This window comes from Canis lupus, chromosome 1, assembly GCF_011100685.1.
Source record: "Canis lupus familiaris isolate Mischka breed German Shepherd chromosome 1, alternate assembly UU_Cfam_GSD_1.0, whole genome shotgun sequence".
Classification (NCBI taxonomy): domain Eukaryota; kingdom Metazoa; phylum Chordata; class Mammalia; order Carnivora; family Canidae; genus Canis; species Canis lupus.
Window position 1 is genome coordinate 107,684,350 of NC_049222.1, and position 22,118 is coordinate 107,706,467.

The 22,118-nt window shown below is 52.3% G+C and overlaps 2 protein-coding genes and 4 non-coding genes across 6 annotated transcripts; all 6 read right to left on the reverse strand.

Moving 5' to 3' along the window:
- Window positions 1-2,122: 2,122 nt before the first annotated feature.
- RPL13A (ribosomal protein L13a) lies at window positions 2,123-6,202 on the reverse strand. The gene is made up of 8 exons (NM_001313766.1): window positions 6,090-6,202; window positions 4,583-4,655; window positions 4,139-4,204; window positions 3,841-3,942; window positions 3,547-3,632; window positions 3,309-3,368; window positions 2,913-3,035; window positions 2,123-2,713 (listed from the first exon to the last, which is right to left on the reverse strand). The coding sequence occupies exons 1-8, from the start codon at window positions 6,102-6,104 to the stop codon at window positions 2,627-2,629; spliced, it is 612 nt and encodes a 203-aa protein (NP_001300695.1). The 5' UTR covers window positions 6,105-6,202; the 3' UTR covers window positions 2,123-2,626.
- LOC119869908 lies at window positions 3,162-3,248 on the reverse strand. Its single transcript, XR_005354892.1, has one exon. It is a non-coding gene; the product is annotated as a small nucleolar RNA SNORD35 (small nucleolar RNA).
- Window positions 3,437-3,509, reverse strand: LOC119869903. The gene has a single exon (XR_005354889.1). It is a non-coding gene; the product is annotated as a small nucleolar RNA SNORD34 (small nucleolar RNA).
- Window positions 3,717-3,801, reverse strand: LOC119869900. The gene has a single exon (XR_005354886.1). It is a non-coding gene; the product is annotated as a small nucleolar RNA Z195/SNORD33/SNORD32 family (small nucleolar RNA).
- LOC119869901 lies at window positions 4,453-4,536 on the reverse strand. Its single transcript, XR_005354887.1, has one exon. It is a non-coding gene; the product is annotated as a small nucleolar RNA Z195/SNORD33/SNORD32 family (small nucleolar RNA).
- Window positions 6,203-7,156: 954 nt separating the features above from the next.
- Window positions 7,157-16,643, reverse strand: FLT3LG (fms related receptor tyrosine kinase 3 ligand). The gene is made up of 7 exons (NM_001003350.1): window positions 16,577-16,643; window positions 15,710-15,820; window positions 15,381-15,434; window positions 15,021-15,164; window positions 14,536-14,674; window positions 10,650-10,834; window positions 7,157-7,392 (listed from the first exon to the last, which is right to left on the reverse strand). The coding sequence occupies exons 1-7, from the start codon at window positions 16,607-16,609 to the stop codon at window positions 7,174-7,176; spliced, it is 885 nt and encodes a 294-aa protein (NP_001003350.1). The 5' UTR covers window positions 16,610-16,643; the 3' UTR covers window positions 7,157-7,173.
- Between the last annotated feature and the right edge of the window lie 5,475 nt (window positions 16,644-22,118).

The following is a 22,118-nucleotide window of genomic DNA, read 5'->3' on the forward strand; positions in this document are numbered from 1 at the left end:
TGCTAAAATCCCTGGATGATGAGGCAGAGATGGGCCAGGCATACCTGGTCACTGGGAGGGTGGTTCGGTGGTGGGCAGTTGGGTAAGGCGCAAGGTGGAGCTTTGAAAATGTTCCTGCTAGTGATCAGAGGCTCTATGAGTCTCCATATTTGCCCTCCAGGAAGGGTTAAGGGGGTGCCCAGAGATTTTATTTGCATCATCTAATGGTGAACAATGTTGAACACCTTCTCATGTGCTGATTGGCCATTTGTGGATCTTCTTTGGTGAACTATTTCTTCAAATTCTTGCCCAGTCTTTACTTGGTTTTCCTTATTGTGGAGTTTTTTTTTTTTGTTTTTTTTTTTAAGATTTTATTTATTTATTCATGAAAGACAGAAAGAGGCAGACATAGGCAGAGGGAGAAGCAGGCTCCATGCAGGGAGCCCGATGTAGGACTTGATCCCGGTACTCCAGGATCACGCCCTAGCTGAAGGCAGATGCGCCCAACCACTAAGCCACCCAGGCATCCATCCATATTGTGGAGTTTTGAGAATATTTTTTGTTTTTAATATACCCAGGAAACAAGTTCTTCAAAAGAGGTAGTCCTTGCAAATATTTCCTCAGTCTGTGGTTTGTTTTTGAAGTGGGAAGTTTTTACGTGTTTGTAAAGCTGAATTTATCTTTTTGAGGGATTGTGCTTTGGGTGGGACTATATTATGCTGCTTTAACAGGCAGTTTTGTTAGATTTTAAGTGTTTAATTTTAGCTGCTTCTGGAGGCAGCTCCTGTGGTAGAGGGGGAGCCCCAGAAGGGGTTAAGATAGCACCCATTTATTAATGGATTCTCAGAGAAAACATGTCACCATGGTATCTTGGACACTTTGGGGAAATGAATGACAGAACATGTGAGTTGTAATTTGCCCCCTAAATGAAAGTGGAGGGTATACCCTGGGTGGCTCAGCGGTTTAGTGCCTGCCTTTGGCCCAGGGCGTGACCCTGGAGTCCCAGGATCAAGTCCCACGTCGGGCTCCCAGCATGGAGCCTGCTTCTCCCTCTGCCTGTGTCTCTACCTCTCTATGCCTATCATAAATATATAAATCTTAAAAAAAAAAAGTGGAATGCCCTGTGAATTACAGTCAAATATGTATCACATTCAACTAGGTTTTTTTTTTTTTTTTTTTTTGCATCGTTAGACATTTGAATACTTAACTCCTAAATTAGAAATTTCCAAGTATTGAGACCCCTGGGTTGCTCAGTGGTTGAGTGCCTTCAGCTCAGGGTCCTGGGTTGGGAGTCCCACATCCGGCTCCCTGCATGGAGCCTGCTTCTCCATGTCTCTCATAAGTAAAATCTTAAAATTTCCAAGTATTATTACCCACTAATCCCAAGGTCAGCACAGAACAGGTGACTAGGGAAGCTTGGTATCTGCTCAAAGCTCTTCAGCCTTCCAGATCGAATTATTGTAATTTTAGGGGCACCTGGGTGGCCCAGTAGGTAAGCATGACTTGGATTTGGCTCAGGCCAGGTCAGGTTGTGAGATGGAGCCCCACCTTGTTTTCTATGCTGGGTGTGGAGCCTGCTTAAGACTCTCCATCTCCCTCCACCCCCTCCCAAATCTAGCTTTATAAAAGCTTTAGATCTCATATTCCTAGTTCCGTGGCTAATGCTAATTTCAATGTTTCCGGTCTCCTGAACCTCCTGCTGTGGCCCAAGACCAACCGCCAGTGATGAGACTGGTTTTAAGAGGACTATTTAGGGACGCCTGGGTGGCTCGGGGAGGGGGGTTGAGAATTCCAATCCCAGGGAAGAGTCCCACATTGGCCCCTTGTAGAGAAACCTGCCTCTCAGGAATAAAATTATTTTTTTTGTTGTTAGGAATAAAATTTTTAAAAAGTGACAATTTCATACTTTGCAGCTGAATTAGACAATCTGCTGGGCAACCATGATGGTTTTGAGAAATTCAACTACATACGACTCAAAATTCCTTGGTAGGCAGAAGCTCTTCCATGAAGAATAGGTCATTATGCAACTGTTGTGGGAAGGACTCCAGCATGGCCAGTCCTATCCTCCCAGCCCCTTTTCTTGCTGAGGGCCTCACTCCCCTGGGCCTGCCTCCACAGCAGACACACACTGCAAGACGCCAAGTTTCTTTAAAAATAATTTATTAGGTTTGGATCACAGAATTACAGGGATAGCACAAGGGTAGAGCCTGTGACCCCTTGGCTGTTCCCCATCTACAGATCTGGAACTACCTCTGTACACCAGGCTTGGCCCCCAGCATCCTCACACCCTAACAGCTACAGAGTATAGCGCCTGACTGTGCATGACAAGTTTAAATACACCCCATTCTCAACGAAGGGCTCCCCTCCATTTTCCAGGTCTTTCTTGCTTACAGTGAAATGGCACTAATAACTCTCAGGAATGAGTCACAGGCACTTATGCCTCAGAACTCTTAAGAATTTTTTTTTTTAACTTTTTAGAAGACCTTTCTTAACAGTAGTGACTAAAGCCTTGTGTTCCCAGTACTGTAAGCCCCAGGTTGCCTGAGGCATGAGGGCAGCAGCCCCTGGGAGTCCCCCATATCCTAGGGCGGCGATGGAGGAAGGGCAGGCCAGGCCAAGCATGATGAATAAGTCAATTTTATTGGGCTCAGACCAGGAGTCCATGGGTCTTGAGGACCTCTGTGTATTTGTCAATTTTCTTCTCCACATTCTTTTCGGCCTGTTTCCGTAGCCTCTGTGGGGTAAGAGAACAGACAATGGTCAATGGGTGTTGCCCAAGACCTTCCTCATCCTAGGTGCCCAATTCCACTCCCTGCCAAGTCGGGCCTCAGGCAGAGGCCTCTGGGGCTGAACAAAGACCACTCTGTCCAGAGAGATCATCCTCAAGGCCCTGCCCAAGAACACGGTACCCTTTGGTTCCAGCCCATCCTCACCATAAGCTGTTTCTTCTTCCGATAATGGATCTTGGCCTTTTCCTTCCTCTTCTCCTCCAGGGTGGCTGTTACTGCCTGGTACTTCCAGCCAACTTCGTGAGCCAGGCGCCCCAGGTAAGCAAACTGTGTGGGAGGGGAGAAGAAAGTTCTAAGCCAAGTGGAGCCAGGGTGGCAAGCTGTCCTGGAGGACCCAAATTTTCTCAGCAGGTCTCAGCTAAAGATACAGCCACCCCAAGGGGCTCCCTGCTCCTGCTGGCATCAGCTGAGCCATTGGCATTATCGGCACTGCCCACTGTGGCATCCGCAGACCATCGTGAGAAAGAGCCATCATCTGCCAGTTTCAGGGACCTCAGATTTGCCCCCTAGTCAGAGTACCCAGCCTAACCTGGAACTCACCTTTCGTGTAGGCTTCAGGCGTACCACCTTGAGGGCAGCTGGAACCACCATTCGCTTTTTCTGTTAGAGAAGGAGAGGAGCTTAAGAGCCCTGGAATAAGGGACAGACAGGGAAGAAGGCTGCTGGGACAGCGTCTCAGCCAATGCTGTTCTCATGAGGATCAAACAATGTAGGTACAACTGTGCAACATCATGGACGCCAGACACATGAATGCTGTACAGGAGGCTGTGGAGCTCACCTTGTCATAGGGTGGTGGGATCCCATCAAACACCTTGAGGCGGTCCAGGGCAGCCTGGCCTCGCTTGGTCTTGTGGGGCAGCATGCCTGTGGGTGGATGACCAACAGACTTGCTCAGTGGGGCTCATGAGGACCCTGCCCCCAACCCCACCCAACCCCACGGTCACAGTGGTGGCCTCAGATGGTAGTGCATGTGGAGTCATCTCATAGTCAGGAAACTCGAATACAAGTGGGAGAAGTCCTCATCACTGGCCACCCATCCCCTCGCCACCTGCAGTCCTCAGGCCCCGCTCACCTCTAACTGTCCGCCAAAAGATACGGCTGGGTGCCCGGAAGTGATAGGGGCCACGGGATGGGTTGGTGTTCATCCGCTTGCGGAGGAAGGCCAGGTACTTCACTGGGGAGAGAGAGGGTGTGAAACCTCAGCCCCCAGCCAAAGGCTAACTTCTTCCAACACACATCCATGCTCCCAAGGGCCTGTTCGGGAACGCAAATGAGCACTTCCCACCACCAGTGGGCTCGCCCCTGGAGCCAATGAAGACTGCGAATCTCCCAGGTCCACCCTCCAGCCCTCCTCCCAGGTCCTAACTTACACTTGTTTCTGTAGAAATTGCCAGAAATGTTGATGCCTTCACAGCGCACGACTACAACCTTCCGGCCTAGAGGAAAAGGAAAGTGCGAACAAAGGCTACAAGCGGCTCTACATATAAACTGGTTACCACCCACCTCCTGAAGACCCTGGAACATGGATCCTTCTGTGTGGAGCTGACCACAACGTACAAGAAAGCCAAGGCCTCTTGCAGGGGAACCTCTTGCCCCAAGAAGAACTTGATTTATGCTTATATTTACAGCCTGACTGAAAATTTTCCATCTCGAACTCCCAGACCCCAGGAGAGGGAGTAGCTAGTAGGTCTCAGAGCGGTGCATGGGGTTGATCTCATGGTCGTGAGACTCAAACGAAAGATGGTGATTGTTGCTCATCACTGACCGCTGGATGGGACCCATGCCCAGAGGAACCGTGGGCAGAGCAGACTTACCCAGAAGCACCTGTTTGGCCACAATGGCCGCCAGGCGGCCCAGGAGATGGCCTCGGCCATCGAGCACCAGGACCTGGTGGAGATAGGATAAAAAGGCTTAGATGCATCTTCAGCTTTGACTCCCCACCCAAAGCAACTAGTGCTGCTGGTTTGTCACCTTATCCCCCAGAGTGCCCTATCCACTAGCAGGCCTGAAAACCAGGACCCGAGGCCCACCGAACAGATGTGGCCAAGAAACCAAAGGTTGACACGATTTCCGTGAACAGAATTAAAACAAAGGCCTTTCCTCACATCTCAGCTGCCTAAAGGGCAGGAAGTCTTAAGCCCCAATTACATTCAAGGGTGAGAGGATGAGCTGGGATTTGAACAAAGGCTGGCAACAGTCTGTCCATTGATCCAGTCAGTGGGAGAGGCTCTGCAGAGTAGTCAGGAGCTGGTGCCAGATCTTATGTCGAATTTAGCTCAGCATCCCTGGGCGAACTTCTCAAAGTCAAATCCTTAGCTTCTTCACCACGAGTCAAGTCCCCACTCTTACCCAGTGCTTGTTATATACTTGTGATTGTTGGAAGGCAGAAGGATACAGAATCTAAAGCCAGACTTCCTGACAATGTGACTTTGGCTAAAAATCTCCAGCTTCCTCACCTGGAAGATGGGGATAACAATATCTGCCTCAGGAACATTATGGTATGTTAACCGTATTACACTAAATATAAACCCAATGGTGCCAGGCACAGTTGACTGCGCGAACACGTGTTCAGAGAACCTTACCACCTCTCCGGACTCCACAAACGTGCCTTTTCCTCCCCTTACCGCTCAGACTCATTACATAAATTCACATGGACACCCTTTCCGGAACCATCCTCGCTTTCATATTTAAAAAAATCAAGACAAGGAGTCCGCCGCTTCTGCGGTGTCCCTCAGGTGGCCATGGGCAGCGGAGCCTTTCATCAGTTCTCTGCTCCAGGAGCAACGAAAAGAGCAATTCGTTCCTGGACGTCCAGTAGGCAGGAACGCTCTGGACCCACCGCCTAAGACCTCCTACGAAAGCGTCCAGAGCTGCAGGCGGCGGGTGAGAACTCCCACGAGGGTGAGGGGACGCGCGCCTCGAGCAGGCTGGTAGCGCCCTCCATTTTGGCCAATCCTTGGCTTCTCACAGCCCAGGCGCTTTCCGTCGCTAAGGACACACGGGCCCAACTCGGCCAAGGCTTGGCCGAGAGGAAGACAAACGAGCCCTACTTTTAAAGTAGCTTTCTATTTTGGGAGCCCCCATTATGCCCCTAAGAGAAAAGGGGTAATGCCGCATTTTAGCCATTCCCGAACAAAAAGAAGCCATCCTAGTTATCTCCTGTTTCCCCGTTGCAGATTCCTTAGGCCGAAAGCTTCTCCTTTCGTTCAATTATCGAGTTTAGGTTTCACAACACACTTATGAGGGCAAAGAGGGCCCTACCCCATTCCGGCCTGGAACCCACCCGGCCCCACGCCTCCCCGGCCCGCGAAGAGCCCGCACCTGCCCCTCCGCCATCTTCGGCAGCCGCCTGGGAAAGGAGGAAGCCTCGGCGCAGGGTTTCTTATCCCTTGAAACAGGGGCGGAGGAAGTGACGCCGCATGGGCTGTACGGGCAGCTTTCCGTCTTTTCATTGGCTAGAGTGTTTTGCGCGTGCGCAAAGGGAGCCGCTAGAAGGCGGGTCGTCTTCTAACTGTCCAATCCGCGTCCAGTCCTTCTCGTCGGCTCTTAAGCAGCCATTGCTGTGCTGGGCGAGAGATCACGTGGGGTATGATGCGGCTCCGCTGGGACGGGACTGTCCAGCCTCGGCAGCCATATTTTTGAGGGGCTGCGAATTTCCGCGTTGGGGGCTTGGTCGGGTGTCTGCGGGGAGCGGAGGGAAGCGCCGTCACTCGCTGAAGCGACAGCAGGTTGCAGGGCACGCGGTGGCCCGCAGGGGGCCAGTGGGCTCTCTCTTCATCGCGCAGTCTAGGCTTAAAGGTCTGGATTCCAGTGGCTGTTCCGCCTCCCAGTGACTTGGCCGAACCCCACCCCCCCACCCCCCGGCCCCCGCCTGACCCTGTCTGGGCCTCAGTGTCCCCGTCTGTAAAACAGATGGAAATAGTTTGCCCTCTGAGCTCTAAGAGCGTACGAGGGAATGACTACCAGGCGGCTTCGAGGTTTTCGCTTCGGCTGCGTCCCTGGCCTCGGATGTCCTCCCCTCCAGCCCCACCTTCTGAAGCCTCAGACTGTCACAGTCCCAGTGCTTTCCTGCGGAGGAGTCCTCTCCTCCAGGGCGCCCCCCGGGATCTCAGGCTGCCGGGACGCGTACTCGCCGCGGGCTCCGAGGGCCTGTACTGCAGCCGCTGCACCGAGGCGCCCAGGGTCTTGTTCCCCTCAGATCCGGAGCCCCGGGCCGGCGGGTCCTGACTCCCCCCGACTGGGTCTCGGCGCTGCCGCGCACTGGTTCTGCACCCCAGGCGGCCTCAGAGAGCAGGGACTGAATGAAGCATTGCATTAACCGAAAAACCAGGATCCGCACCCAAACTGCCCCGTCCACATCCTGTCCCATCTACAGGCCTGGCGACAGCTGGTAGAAAAGGATGATTTATATACAATTTCTTGGGGGCAAGGACTTTGTACAGAGGGGGAGAGGTGGGGCTGGGGCTGGCTTTGGGGGCGTTGGGGGCGGGCGTTGCCTTGATCCTGGGGAGGGAGCGAGCGGGGCTGCGTGGTCGAGGAAGGGACCAGTCTCTAGCTGACTCCCTCCAGGTCCCAGCTCTGTGTCCTCGGGCAGATGGCTCCGCTCGCTGGGCCTCAGTGTCCTCTGTAAAACGGGATGAGAGATGTGTCTGTCTCAGTGGACTGTCTGGGGATCCGTGGACAGAAGAGAGGAAGGAGAGCACCAAGCTCAGTGCTCGGCACAGACTCAGTATTGAGAACAATTCCCTTTCCAGTGAGTGCCCACTGTGTGTTAGGGCATCACTGTCCAAGAGAACTAACTCTGCAAAGATGGAGACCGTGAGATCCCTGCGCTCCCACACAGCCGCAGAGCAGCCACGGTGAATGCCGAGTACTCCAAATGTGCCCAGTGCAACTGAGGAGCTGAGTTTTACATCTTACCTACTTTAAACTTAACTGGTAGTGTGTTTATTAGGAGAGCAGGAAAACCGAGTGGACAGAAGCAAGAACAGGACGAAAACTTCTCAGTGGATTACCTTTTCAAAAAAAATTGTAACAAAAATTATTGTACAAGGGAAGCCTGGGTGGCTCAGCAGTTGAGGGTCTGCCTTCAGCTCAGGGTGTGATCCTGGGGTCCTGTAGGGAGCCTGCTTCTCCCTTTGCCTGCATCTCTGCCTCTCTCTTGTGTGTCTCTCATGAATAAATAAATAAAATCTTTAAAAATTGTTTTGAAAAATTATTGTACAAAAACAAGTGCTAAAGTGAAAAATTATTTAAACTTAGAAACTGGGATCCCGGGCAGCCCCGGTGGCACAGTGGTTTAGTGCTGCCTGCAGCCTGGGATGTGATCCTGGAGACCCGGGATCGAGTCCCGCATCGGGCTCTCTGAATGAATAAATAAATAAATCTTAAAAAAAAAAAAAAAGTCTCTGTGTGACTATCATGAATAAATAAATAAAATCTTTAAAAATAAAGTAAACTTAGAAACTGATCCTGGGGCTGGGGGGGGGGGGGCGCTGTCAGTTACCCCATCTGACTCTTAATTTTGGCTCAGGTCCTGATCTCAGGGTGAGGGAATCAAGTCCCCAGTCAATTTGATGGTAGAAGTGGAGACTGGTTAAGATTCTCTCTCACCATCTCCCTCTGTTCCCCCCTCCCTGCTCTTTATCAAAAAGAAAAGAGAAAAAAAGGAGAGGTGCATGGGTGGTTCAGTTGGTTAAGTGTCTGCCTTCAGGTCAGGTCATGATCCCATGGGCTCCCTGCTCAGTGGGGAGTCTGCTTCTCCCCTTCCCTCTGCTCCTCCCCCCATTTGAGGGTGCTCTGTCTTCTCTCAAATAATAAAATCTTTTTTTTTTATTTTTATTTATTTATGATAGTCACAGGGAGAGAGAGAGAGAGGCAGAGACGCAGGCAGAGGGAGAAGCAGGCTCCATGCACCGGGAGCCCGATATGGGATTCGATCCCGGGTCTCCAGGATCGAGCCCTGGGCCAAAGGCAGACACCAAACCGCTGTGCCACCCAGGGATCCCTCAAATAATAAAATCTTTAAAAAAATAGCAAAAACAACTTGTTTCTTTTTGGAAACTTGTTTTTTTTTAAGATTTTTATTTTATTTACTCATGAGAGATACAGGCAGAGGGAGAAGCAGGCTCCATGTAGGGAGCCTGATGCGGGACTTGATCCCGGGACCCCAGGATCACGCCCTGGGCTGCAGGTGGCGCTAAACCGCTATGCCATCCGGGCTGCCCCTTTTTGGAAACTTGTTTGGAACAATTTGAGCAGGTGAATCTACTTTTTTGCAAATGTAAATTTCAAGAACTTTAAATATGTGGAGAAATTTTTTGTTTGTTTAAGTAGGCTTCACATCCACTGTAGAGCCCAGCGCAGATCAAACCCATGACCCTGAGATCAAGACCCGAGCTGAGAGCAAGAGTTGGACGCTCACCCAACTGAGCTATCTGGGTGCCCCTAGAAAGTTTTTTATTTTTTTAAGTAATCTCTGTGCCCAATGTGGGGCGTGAACTCACAGCCCTGAGATCAAGAGTCGCATGCTTTACTAACTGAGAGAACCAGGTGCCCCAATATTAGAAAGTTTTAAATGACGTGTGTGGCTTGTGTTCTATTTCTGTTGGACAGCCTCACTTTAAGGCCTTTGCCTGCATCACTTAACCTCCAGACAACTCTATGGTAGGAAGACTATTATTAGAGTCTTTTATAAAGATAAGGAAACTGAGGCAGAAGAATGAAAAGCTTGGATGTCCCGAAGGCCCAGAATCAAATCTTGGTTCTGTCACTCATGTGCTGTATGACTTTTGGCAAATTATTTACCTCTTTGTGCTTTGGTTTCAGCCTCTATGAAATTTGATAATAATGGTACCAGCTTCTCAATTAAGTTAATTTGTAGAAAGCCCTAGCATAAGGCCTGTATCACTGAGGCCTTATATGTGTGAGCAATTACTGCAAAATATTTCTTGTAAGAACACTGGGCCCATCAAGAACCCAATAGGGCCTCCCCAACTTCCTCCCTCCTGGCCACCTGCCTCCTGCCTCCACACCTGTTCCCCTGACCTCCCCCCCAGTTCTTTCTTCCATCACTCACCTCCCCTGGCTCCCTGCTGCCCTGGGCAGGAAGTCCCAGCTCCCCTGCTTGGTGTTTGAGGCCTAGATCTTTCGCACCCACATTCACACCCTCCCCAGGCTCAATGAAGTTACTGGAACACCCAGAGCTTTTTCACACCTGGAGGGCTTTGCAAAGGTGGTCCTCTCCCCCTGCTTCAGGAGACTACTGTCTCCTGGCTTGCAGACTCCTATAGCCAAATGCCTCCCCTTGGCCCCCCTCATGCCCCCAGGTCCCCACTGAGCTCACCTTTTCTTAATCTCCATCCTCCCCCAGATTTCCCACTGGGCCAGACCCAGGGTCATCTGTGTCACTGGCCCAAGCCTGTCAGTCTCCAGCCCTGTCCTTTAAGATTTCGTTTTTAAGTAATCTCAACACCTAATGTGGAGCTCAAACTCACAGCCAAGAGATCAAGAGTAATTTGCTCTATTGACTGAGCCAGCCAGGTGCCCTTCCAGCCCTGTCCTTGATCCCTGACCCCTGACTTTGTCGCCTCCTCGGCCTCCCTATGGTGCTCATCCTGGCTCTGACTCAGGCCTTGTCCTCTCTCCCTGGATCACCACCCAGCCTCCAGTCTGTCCCCTGTCATGGCCCCAGAGGGGTCTTCCTCATCCAGGGCAGACTTAGGTCCTCCCACCAAAGGATTCACCAGGATGAGTCAGTGCTGCACGAGCCACAGGGGCAGCCTGTCCTGGAGACTGGGGGGCGGAGGTCACCTGTGGCCACCACAGGGTCAAACCCACCCCCTCAGACTGCCCATCCCCTCTGTCTACCTGCTGACTCACCTGCTCCCCAGGGTAGGGTGACCTCCGCCGCCGCCTCCTTCGCCAATGCAGGCACCAGGCAGTGGACATCAGCAGGAGAGCCACGGGCAGCAGCAGCAGGAGGAGCAGCCGAGGTGCCTGAGGGGCTGGCAAGGCAGTGGCCTCCAGGGCCCCGGGGCTCCTTGGGGGCACCAATGTAGAGGAGTCTGAGGGGAGGAGAGAGGGTGGCCGGGTTACTGAGGAGATTGGTGAGGCCAGGGGAGAGGAGGAAACCCAAGCAGGCCTGGTGGAACCTGTGTGACCTCAGGTGGGCTGCTGGCCTCTCTGTGCCTCAGTCTCCTCATCCGTGAAATGGGGATAACCATTATTCCTACCGCATAAGGTGGTCACAAAAATTAAATACGTGACCACAGAGACAGTCCTTAGAACAGTGTGGCATCTGGTAAGTTTGCCTTTTCTTTTAAATTTTTTTTGTAAAGATTTTACTTATTCATGAGAAACAGAGAGAGAGAGAGAGAGAGAGGCAGAGACACAAGCAGAGGGAGAAGCAGGCTCCATGCTGGGAGCCCGACGTGGGACTTGATCCCGGGTCTCCAGAATCATGCCCTGGGCTGAAAGTTGCACTAAACTGCTGGGCCACTGGAGCTGCCCTTTTTTAAGATTTATTTCAGAGAGAAAGCAAGCATGAGCAGGGGGAGGGGGAGAGGGAGAAAGAGGCACCCCACTGAGCAGGGAACCTGATGTGGAACTTGATCCAAGAACCCTGGAATCATGACCTGAGCTGAAGGCAGATGCCCAAACAACTGAGCCACTTGGGTGCCCTTGCCTTTTTTTTTTTTACAGTTGAACAAAGTTATTTCTAGTGCTTCTGTATCAATTTGTTTATTCCTCTTTTTCCTCCAGTGGGCTGTGGGCTTCACGTGGGCAACAGGAACTTTATCTGTCTTATTTATTGCCAGAACCCACCACTTGGTGCTTGTTACATAATTTTATAATAGCTTAATTTCATAAACTAAATATTTGACCAAATGAAAAATTGACAAGTGGACAGATAAAACAAAGATCCCTCCCAATCTCTGTTCCCTCTATACCCTCACCCAGCTGTCTCTTCCCCTCACTTGCTGGATTCCAGCCACATGAGCCTTTTCACTGTTCCTTAAACACGTAGGGACATGTTTCTGCCTCAGGGCCTTTGCACTGGGTGTTCTCATATTCCCAACCTTCAGTGACTCAAGCCATTCACCTCACACCATGACTCCCATCACCTGGTTGTAATTTGCCTGCATAGGACTCATTACACTCAGATATTTTTTCCTGTTAATTATTTGCTAATACGTTTGTTCCTCAATCAGCTCCACATGTGCAAGCACTTGGTCTTGTTCTGAGCCCTGTCACCAAAGCCAGGCACCAAGGAGATGGCTAATAAAATGTGGTCAAATGAATCATCATCATAAATATAAGTACAAATGACAAGTGAAGCTTAAAATAGATGGCAAAATGATCGGAAGTGTGGGGAGAAAGTGAGAAAATCAGAGTGGGAGGTTTTAAGTATCCCTTTCAGGGGCACCTGGCTCAGTCAGTGGCACATGCGACTCTTCATCTCAGGGTTGTGAATTCAAGCCCTACATTGGGGATAGGATTACATTAAAAAAAATAGAATCTGGGGATCCCTGGGTGGCTCAGCGGTTTGGCGCCTGCCTTTGGCCCAGGGCCTGATTCTGGAGACCCAGGATCGAGTCCCGCATCGGGCTCCCGGCATGGAGACTGCTTCTCCCTCTGCCTGTGTCTCTGCCTCTCTTTTTTTCTCTCTCTATCATGAATTAAAAAATAAAAAAAATTGGGATCCCTGGGTGGCGCAGCAGTTTGGCACCTGCCTTTGGCCCAGGGCGCGATCCTGGAGACCTGGGATCGAATCCCACGTTGGGCTCCCTGCATGGAACCTGCTTCTCCCTCTGCCTGTGTCTCTGCTTCTCTCTCTCTCTGTGTGACTATCATGAATAAATAAATAAAATCTTTAAAATAAAAAATAAAAATAAATTAAAGAAAAATAGAATCAAATCAAAGATACAATATTAGCTATGTGTTCAAACAGTGCTATTTAAGAGATGTTTGGCTAAATAAAAATGTATGATTTCAATGATTAATTATGAAGAGTGATTATAAAATGATTAAGTCCAATAACATCATCATAAAGAACAGATTCGTGGTTGCCAGGGGCTAGGGATGGGAATTATTACAAAGGGATCCAGTAAAGTATTTTGATTGTGGTGGTTGATTGCAAGAAGCCACACATGTGATAACACTGCAAAAACACACATACACTTTTAGGAAGGGAACTGTGGGGCAGCCCCGGTGGCTCAGCAGTTTAGCACTGCCTTCAGCCCAGGGAATGATCCTGGAGATCTGGGATCAAGTCCCACATGGGGCTCCTTGCATGGAACCTGCTTCTCCCTCTGCCTCTCTCATGAATAAATAAAATCTTAAAAAAAAAAAAAAGAAAAGGGAACTGTGTTCCTCAAAATTCCTATGTTGAAATCCTAACCCCCAGTACCTTGGAATGAGACCTTATTGGGAGATAGGGTATATATACAGATAATCAAGTTAAAATGAGGTCATCAGGGCACTTCCTTTGTCCCATAGGACTGGTGACCTTATAAAAAGGGGAAATCCAGATGTGAAGGTGTGCTCAGAGGGAGAACACCCTGTGAACGTGAGAATGGCCATCAACAAGTCAAGGAGAGAAGCCTGGAACAGAACCTTCCCTCAGAGGCCTCAGAAGGAGCCAATGCTACCCACACATTGATTTCAGACTCCTGGCCTCCAGAACTGTGAAACAAACACTTCTGTTCAGATCATTCAGTTTGTGGTACTTTGTTAGGGGAGCCCTAACAAACTAACATACACACAAGTGCACGCGAGTGTGCCCACATAACTTGTAAAATGTGAATAAACCCTGTGGATTATATGCATGGACTGCGACCCATGTCATATTTCTGGTTTTGCTATCGTGCTGTAAGCAACACTAAGCAAAATGTAACCCTGGGGCTGGGGAGGGCTGGGGAAAGGGTGTCCGGGACCTCCTCATACGTTTCTTTGTACCCTCCTTTGTTTTGTTTTGTTTATTTTTAAAGATTTTATTTATTTATTCGTGAGAGACCCAGAGAGAGAGAGAGGCAGAGACACAGGCAGAGAGAGAAGCAGGCTCCATGCAGGGAGCCAGATGTGGGACTCGATCCCAGGACTCCAGGATCATGCCCTGGGCTGAAGGTGGCGCTAAACCGCTGAGCCATCCCGGCTGCCCCACATAAATAAAATCTTTAAAAATAAATACAACTAAAACAACCAATCATTTGCTACCAAAAATAATGAACGTTAAAATTCCAGGGGAGGGATCCCTGGGTGGCGCAGCGGTTTGGCGCCTGCCTTTGGCCCAGGGCGTGATCCTGGAGACCCGGGATCGAATCCCACATCGGGCTCCCGGTGCATGGAGCCTGCTTCTCCCTCTGCCTGTGTCTCTGCCTCTCTCTCTCTCTCTATGATGACTATCATAAATAAAAAAAATTAAAAAAAAAAATTAAAAAAAAAAATTCCAGGGGAAAAAAAAGTGAATTTACCTAAAAAAAAAAAAAAAAAAACAACTTGACTACTAGAATATTTCCACTCAAGCACGTGGCTATCATTATGTTTCTATCTGACAGGGCTGTCTCGGAGAAGCAGGCAGCAATTACCCTTGCCCAAGATGGGTAAACTGAGGCCTAAACTTAAGAGGAACCTGCCCAAAGCCACACAGCCAGAGGGAGCAGGGCGGGTCTGGGATGGCCTGAGCAGAGGGCGTGAGGGGCTGTGAGCTAGGGAAGGTAGGGGTGAGCGGGGTGGGGGTTGGGGGCCCAGGGAGTGGGGCTTTTACCGGGCTGACACTGCAGCTCCAGGCACCCGGAGAAATTCCTGCGGGTGATCCAGGGCTTCAGGGCGGCCAGCTGCTGGGAGGTGTCCTGCAGGAGGTGGGAGATGTTGGTCTGGACGAAGCGAAGACAGCTGGGGAGGGGCTGGGGGCAGGGGAGGGAGATGTCACCAGGGCATCACCCCCGCTGTCTGCTCAGGCCAGGGCCTTCCCTGCCTGGCCACGCCTACAGGGTCCCCTGGGCGGGGGGCTGGGTCTCAGAAGGGAGGACCTCTTTGTGGTGTCCAGCTAGGAAATACACTCAGAATTGGTGCACTGGGCCCAGGATCCCAACGCCACCCCCCACCCCACCCCCACCACCTGCGGGACCGGGTTAGAGCACCTCCCTCGGGTTGCTAGCCAAAAGAAATCTCCAGTAATGTCCAGCAGAGCTTCAGGCCCTAAGGAAGGCAACCCGCTCCCCTAGCCTGTCCCCCAAGTCCAGGGCTGACCTGGAAGGCACAGAAGGTGACAAAGTGTATCTCCGTGTTGACAGCCTCCAGCAGGATTTGCATTTGGGATCCAGCCACAGCCTGGAGCCGCACCATCCAGCGCTGGGCCAGGACCAGGCGCCAGAACGCCCCGCAGAGCTCGTCCTGGGAGAGAGACCGCCCAGCTCAGTAGGGGTGGGGAGAAGGGGTCAAGGGAGGTGCCAGCAGAGAGGACTGTGAGCTTGGACTGGTGGGGCTGGGAGGGTGAGGGGCTGGGGCTAGGAGTCCCACAGCCCCGGGGGAGGCCGGGCCCCCTGAGGGGTGGTGTGCTAGAGTCTCTCCTTTCCACCTCTGCCCCAGCCTCTCCCATCTGTGACTCACGTCCTGCAGGTTGGAGGCGACAGTGACTGGATAGTCCTGAAGCAGGTAATCAGACTGCGGGAGAAAACAGGGTGAGGCCTGGCCGAAGACAGGAGAAAACACAACTATGGAGACCCAGGGAGTGAGGGACAGGGACCCAGGGGGAAGGGGACAGGGACCCAGGGAGTGAGGGACAGGGAGCGGACCGGGGTGGTGGTGGTGGTGGGGACAGGCACCCAGAAGGGGGCCCAGGGAGCCGCACAGACGGACACGGAGCCAGGGGAGCTCGGTCCCCGCGCCAGGACCCGGGCCTCGGGGAGGCTGTCGGGGAGGCTGGGACCGGGCCTCACCAGCTTGCGGATGGTGACCGCGAAGGTGGAGGAGATGGGGCTGTGGCTGAAGGAGCAGTCGGGGGTCCCGCGGAGGCCGGGGCTGAGCAGCAGCAGCAGCAACAGGGAGGCCTGCGGGGTGGGGGCGCCCCCTGTTGGCTCCGCACGCGGTCCTCACCTGCCCCCTCCGCCCTCTCCAGGTCTCTTCCCTCCGGTCCCGGCTCGGCCCCCGCCGCTTCCTCCCCGGTTCCTCCCCGGTTCCCTCTCTGCCTTCGTGCCGCCCGTCCCCGCCTGCTCTCAGCACCGGCCGGCGGCGCCCGGGCTCCCGGGTCGGCTCCCGGTTCTGCTCACCTCGGCGCGCCCGGCTCCCTCCGCCGCCCACCTGGCCCTCTCGGTCCCTGTGTCCGCTTTGGCCCCCGCCCGCCGCCGGGGCCTGCCTTCCCCACGTGTACCCACCCGCCTCCGTTCCTTTCCCCCACTCCTGCCCATGACCCCACCCCTGCCCATGTCCCCCCTGCCCATGTCCCTCACTCCTGTGCATGTCCCCATCCCTGCCCATGTCCCCCACTCCTGTGCATGTCCCCACCCCTGCCAGTGTCCCCCGCTCCTGCCCGTGTCCTTCATCCCTGTGCACGTCCTCCACTCCTGTCCATCTCTCCCTCACTTCTGTCCATGCCCCCCCCGCCCCTGCCCATGTCCCTCACCCCTGCCCCCTGCGCATGTCCTCCACTCCTGTCCATGTCCCGGTCCTCTGCCCATGTCCCCACCCCTGCCCATCTCTCCCTCCCCCCTGCGCACGTCCCCCACCTCTGTCCGTCTGCTCTCTCAGCTCTGCCCAGCTCGGTAGCGCTCTGCCTGTCCCCCGCCTTGTCCCCCGGGTATACGCACAGTTGGGCTCCAGGCTGGCGCCAGCACTATCATCTCGGCCGGAGGCCCCTCATGCCTATGGTCAGATCTTGGAAGGGACAGAAGAGGGAGTCTCAGACCCCCACACCCCAGCCCCTTCCTCACCCGCCCCTTCACCTCCCCACCCCTCCCCTGACTCCTTGATGTGGCTAAGTTTCCGCCTCCTACTCCCTCGGGCTTCCTGCGTGAGCCCCAGTTACGGTGAAAACGCATCTCCCCTTCTAAGAACCCCGACGTCCGGTCCCCGGAACCCTCCCCAGGCCAGGGACCCAGCGACCTGACCCCCATCCCTCCTCCCTCGGCCAGGAGGGGGACCCCAGCCCCGCCCCTCGGGGACCCGGAGTCCGTTTCTCCGCACGCACCAGGCTTGCCCCAGCTGGGCGTGGAAGGGGCCAGGCCGGGTGACAGCCGGAGATCGAAAGCGAAAGGAAATTTTGGGGGGCGATAGAGAGCTGGGGTGGATCTGGCTGAGGCATGGGGCGCCACCTGGTGGTGACAGGTGGCGGCTCACGCGGCTGAGGGCGCCTCCGCGGGACTCGCTCCCCAGAGCAATGAGGCGAGTCGAGGCTGGGACACAGGCGAGTGGGGGGCTGCCTTCAGCTGGAAGGGGGCCAGCCTGGGGCCCTTCCTCCTCGCCTCCAACAGGGAAGGCCGGTCCGAGATGCACACGGGAGCCAGGAGGAGGAGGGCTGTGCTTTGGCCGGGGCGGAATGGGATCTGGAAAAGGAGAGACAGACTGGCGCTGGGGTGGGGGGGCAGGTGACAGGTACATAGAGAGCCAACCGAGGACACCCCCACCCCCAGCTGGGTTCATTGACCCCCCCCTGCTGCTGCCTTTGTTGCTGCGGCTCTGCCCTGGCCTCCGGGACTGCTCCCTCGGGCACAGCCCCACCTCCGCCTTGGATGTGTGGGCAAAGCTAGCTTCTGGGGGGCTCCGGGGTTCCTTGGTGTATCTGCATAACTCCATCCCTGCTTCTGTCTTCACTTGGCTTTCTTCTCTAGAAGCGTCTCTCCTCTTGATGTCACTTGTCATTAGATGTGGGGCCAACTTGGATAACCCAGGACAACCTTAGCTCAAGGTCCTTAACTTAATTATATCTGCAAGGACTGTTTTTCCAAATAAGGTCACATTCATAGGTTCCAGGGGTGAGATGTGGATATATCTCTCGGGGGACCACCATTCAAACCAGTACAGTTCCTGCCAGGCTGTTTCCCACCTCTGGGCCTTTGCACATGCTGTCCCTTCTGCTGCAGATGCTCTCCAGCCACATAAGAGCCTCATGGTCCTTTCAAGATTCAGTGCAGGGGCGCTTGGGTGGCTCAGTCGGTTAAGTGTCTGCCTTTGGTTTAGGTCATGACTTCAGAGTCCTGGGATCGAGCCCTGCATTGGGCTCGCTGCTTATTGGGGAACCTGCTTCTTCCTCTGTGCCTCCACTCTGCTTGTGCTCTCTCTCTCTTTCAAATACATAAATAAGATCTTTAAAAAAAAAAAAAAAAGATTCAGGGCAGCCTGGGTGGCTTGGCGGTTTAGCACTGCCTTCAGCCCAGGGCCTGATTCTGGAGACCCAGGATCGAGTCCCACATTGGGCTCCCTGCATGGAGCCTGCTTCTCCCTCTGCCTGTGTCTCTGCCTCTCTCTATGTGTCTCTCTTTAATAAATCTTTTTTAAAAATTAAAATAAAGCTTCAGTCCAATCATCACTCATCATCAGGGAAATGCAGATCAAAAGCACAATGGGGGGACAGCCCAGGTGGCTCAGCATTTTAGCACCACCTTCAGCCCAGTGCCTGATCCTGGGGTCCAGTCTCAAGTCAGGCTCCCAGCATGGAGCCTGCTTCTCCCTCTGCCTTTGTCTGCCTCTCTCTCTCTCTCTCTCTCTCTCTGTTTCTCATGAATAAATAAATAAAATCTTTAAAAAAACCCAGTGAGATATTACCTCACACACAAGTTAGGATGGCCGTCGTCAAAATGACAGAAGTGGGGATGCCTGGGTGGCTCAGCGGTTGAGCATCCCCCCCCTTTTTCTAAAGATTTTATTTATTTATGCATTAGAGGCATATAGGCAGAGACACAGGCAGAGGGAGAAGCAGGCTCCATGCAGGGAGCCCAACATGGGACTCGATCCCGGGTTTCCACGATCACGCCCTGGGCCGAAGGCGGCGCCAAACCGCCGAGCCACCCAGGCTGCCGGAGCATCTCCCTTTGGCTCAGGACGTGATCCCAGAGTTCTGGTATCGAGTCCTACATCGGGCTCCTGCAGGGAGCCTGCTTCTCCCTCTGCCTGTGTCTCTGCCTCTCTCTGTGTCTCTCATGAATAAATAAATAAAATCTTTTAAAAATGATAGAAAAAAATTAAAAAAATATGATAGAAGTGTTGGTGAGGATGTGGGGAGAAGGGAACCCTGGGTACTGCTGCTGGGAAGGTAGGTTGGTGCAGCTAATGTGGAAAACAGTATGAAGTTTCCTCCAAAAAATACAAAAATCAGAGACCTACCCTATGATGCAGCAATCTCACTCTTGGGTATCTATCCCAAGGTAAGGAAATCAGTCTCAAAGAGTTTTCTGCACTCATATGTTCACTGCAGCAAAATAAGACCTAACTGCTAATAGATGAACAGAAAAAGAAAATGTGATATTTACACACAATAGAATATCATTCAGCCATAACAAGGAAATCCTGTTGTTTGTAACAATGTAGCAACATGTGGAGGACATGATGCTAAGTGAAATAAGCCAGACAGAGAAAGACACATACTGTAGGGTATCACTTATACATGGAATCTAAAAAAAGTAGACTCATAGAGCCAGAGTAGAGTAGTAGTTGCTAGAGGTTGTGTGTGTGTGTGTATGTGTGTGTGTGAAATGGGGAGATTTTGGTAAAAAAACACAAAGTTGGGGCACCTGAGTGGCTCAGTGGTTGAGTGTCTGCCTTTGGCTCAGGCCGTGATCCCGGGGTCCTGGGATGGAGTCCTGCAGGCTCCCTGCAGGGAGCCTGCTTCTCTCTCTTCCTGTGTCTCTGCCTCTCTGCTTCTCTCATGAATAAATAAATAAAGTCTTTTAAAAAAGCACAAAGTTTCAGTTATGAGTACATTCTGAGGATTTAATGTATAGCATGGTGACTATAATTAATGATACTGTATTGGGGTGCCTGGGTGGCTCAGTTGGTTAAGCATCCAACTCTTCATTCTGGCTCAGGTCATGATTTCAGAGTTGTGGGATCGAGCCCGGTATTGGGCTCTGCACTGGCGTGGAGCCTGCTTGGGATTCTCTCTCTCCCTCTCCCTCTGCCTCCTGCTCCCACTCTCTCTCTCTCAAAAAATAAAGAAGATTCTCTAAACAAAACAATCAATACTGTATTGTATATTTGAAATTCCCTAGGAGAGAAGCTTATCTTTGTTTTGCTTTTGGATATATGTGAATTTTGTTTCCAGTTTGATTGAACTAAGAGAGTGGATATTAAGTGTTCTCATGAGGCACAAAAAGGTAACCTTGTGAAGGGATGGATGTGTTCACTAACTTAATTGTGGTAACTATTTTACAATGTACAGGTATATTAAGTCATCACGTTGTATACACTTAAAAAGCATGTTGTACAACTGAACTATGTATACTCTTTGTCAATCATACCTCAATAAAGCTGGAAAAAACCCTCAACACACATGGCATCTTCCTTGGGAAGGTGGCTGCCACCCCTCTTACCCTCCCTCACACACACTTGTGGGTAGAGTGCCATCTCTGGGTGCTCCAAGTGCCCCAAGCTTCCTCTATTATAGTACATGTCACCTTAGGTTATGTCTGTGTCTTCCACCCAGAGCTAAACCTACCTCTCCTCTGCTCACACACGTTCTGTGGCTCCCTATTGCCCTTAGGACAAATTTCCAGCCTTTCTGCCACCCTGTCCACTTTATCTGATCCCCATCCCCTACCCCCCTCCAAAACCCTTAATAAGATCCTCAATCCTCAGCTCCAAATCCAGCCTGGCACGAGGCCTCCTCTAGGTCCCCCAAGTGTCCCCTCCATAGTTGCACAGATTACGGGTCTCCCCAGTACAGGCTGGGGGCTTGCTGCATTGCTGAGTCTGACCATTCTCTGGGCCTCCAGCTTTGCCCTTCTAGGGCCAGGCACGCAAGAGGACTCAGGGGATATGTCTCATTGCATCAGGCCTGGCAAGTGTTATTTCTAGCTCTGGCTGGGTCACTGTGGGAGCTTGGCCAGCTCCTTATCCTCACTAAGCCTCAATCTCTTCAACCCCAAAATGGGGGCTGAGGTGGCAAATGAGAAACTATAAGGTCCTTCTACATCTGCGCTTCTTTGAATCTCTTGCTTGGTCCACACCATCCGCTGGCCCTCCTTTCCTGCAAGAGTCTGAGACCCCACCCTGTGGAGTTCAGGCATTGGTCGCATGACTCGCTTTGGCCAATGAAAGAAGAGTGGAAGTGACAAAAGTCACTTCTGGGTGAGGATTACCGGGTCAGGGAGCAGAACTCTAATGGCCGAAGCCACATGGAGATGGGGTTCCCGTCAGCCCTGTGTGGCCCTGATGAACAGATGGCCCCTGCCACCCCCTGATGGGCAGGTAGTGGAAGCAAGAAATGAACTTTGTGATTGTCGACCACAAGAGGTGTGGTCTTTGTTACTGCAGCAAAGAATGACCCATCCTGTTATACAGTCCATCTCTGCCCCTTGCCCTCCGCACCTCACCTCCTGTTCAGCCTGCCTTTTTTTTTTTTAAAGATTTTATTTATTTATTAATGAGAGACACACAGATTGAGAGAGAGAGGCAGAGACACAGGCAGAGGGAGAAGCAGGCTCCATGCAGGGATCCTGACATGGGACTCGATCCCGGGTCTCCAGGATCACACCCCGGGCTTCAGGAGGCACTAAACCGCTGCGCCACCAGGGCTGCCCCGTTCAGCCTGCTTACCTTCCTCACCACACTGAAGAGACGTTTCCCTATTATTCACTTGTTTTCAATCTGTCTCCTCTCATGGTGGGGGGCCAGAATAATGGCCCCCTGAAGATGTCCACTAGAACCTGTGAATGTTCCCTCACATGGCCAAAGGGCTTTTGCAGATATGGCCTACTTCTCTTGAGATGGGCAGATGATTGTGGATTGAGTGTTTGTAAGTGAAGGAAGGAGACGAGAGGATCAGAGTCAGAGTGATGCCTTGGGGGATCCCTGGGTGGCGCAGCGGTTTGGCGCCTGCCTTTGGCCCAGGGCGCGATCCTGGAGACCCGGGATCGAATCCCACGTCGGGCTCCCGGTGCATGGAGCCTGCTTCTCCCTCTGCCTGTGTCTCTACCTCTCTCTCTCTGTGTGTGTGACTATCATAAATAAAAATTAAAAAAAAAAAAAAGAGTGATGCCTTGGGAGCGGCCATCGCTGGCAATGAGTGATGGGGGGGGGGCGGGCACCTGGGTGGCTCAGCTGGTAAAGTGTCTACCTTACGCTAAGGTTATGATCCCAAGGTCCCAGGATCGAGTCCCACATTGGGCTCCCTGCTCAGTGGGAAGCCTGCTTCTC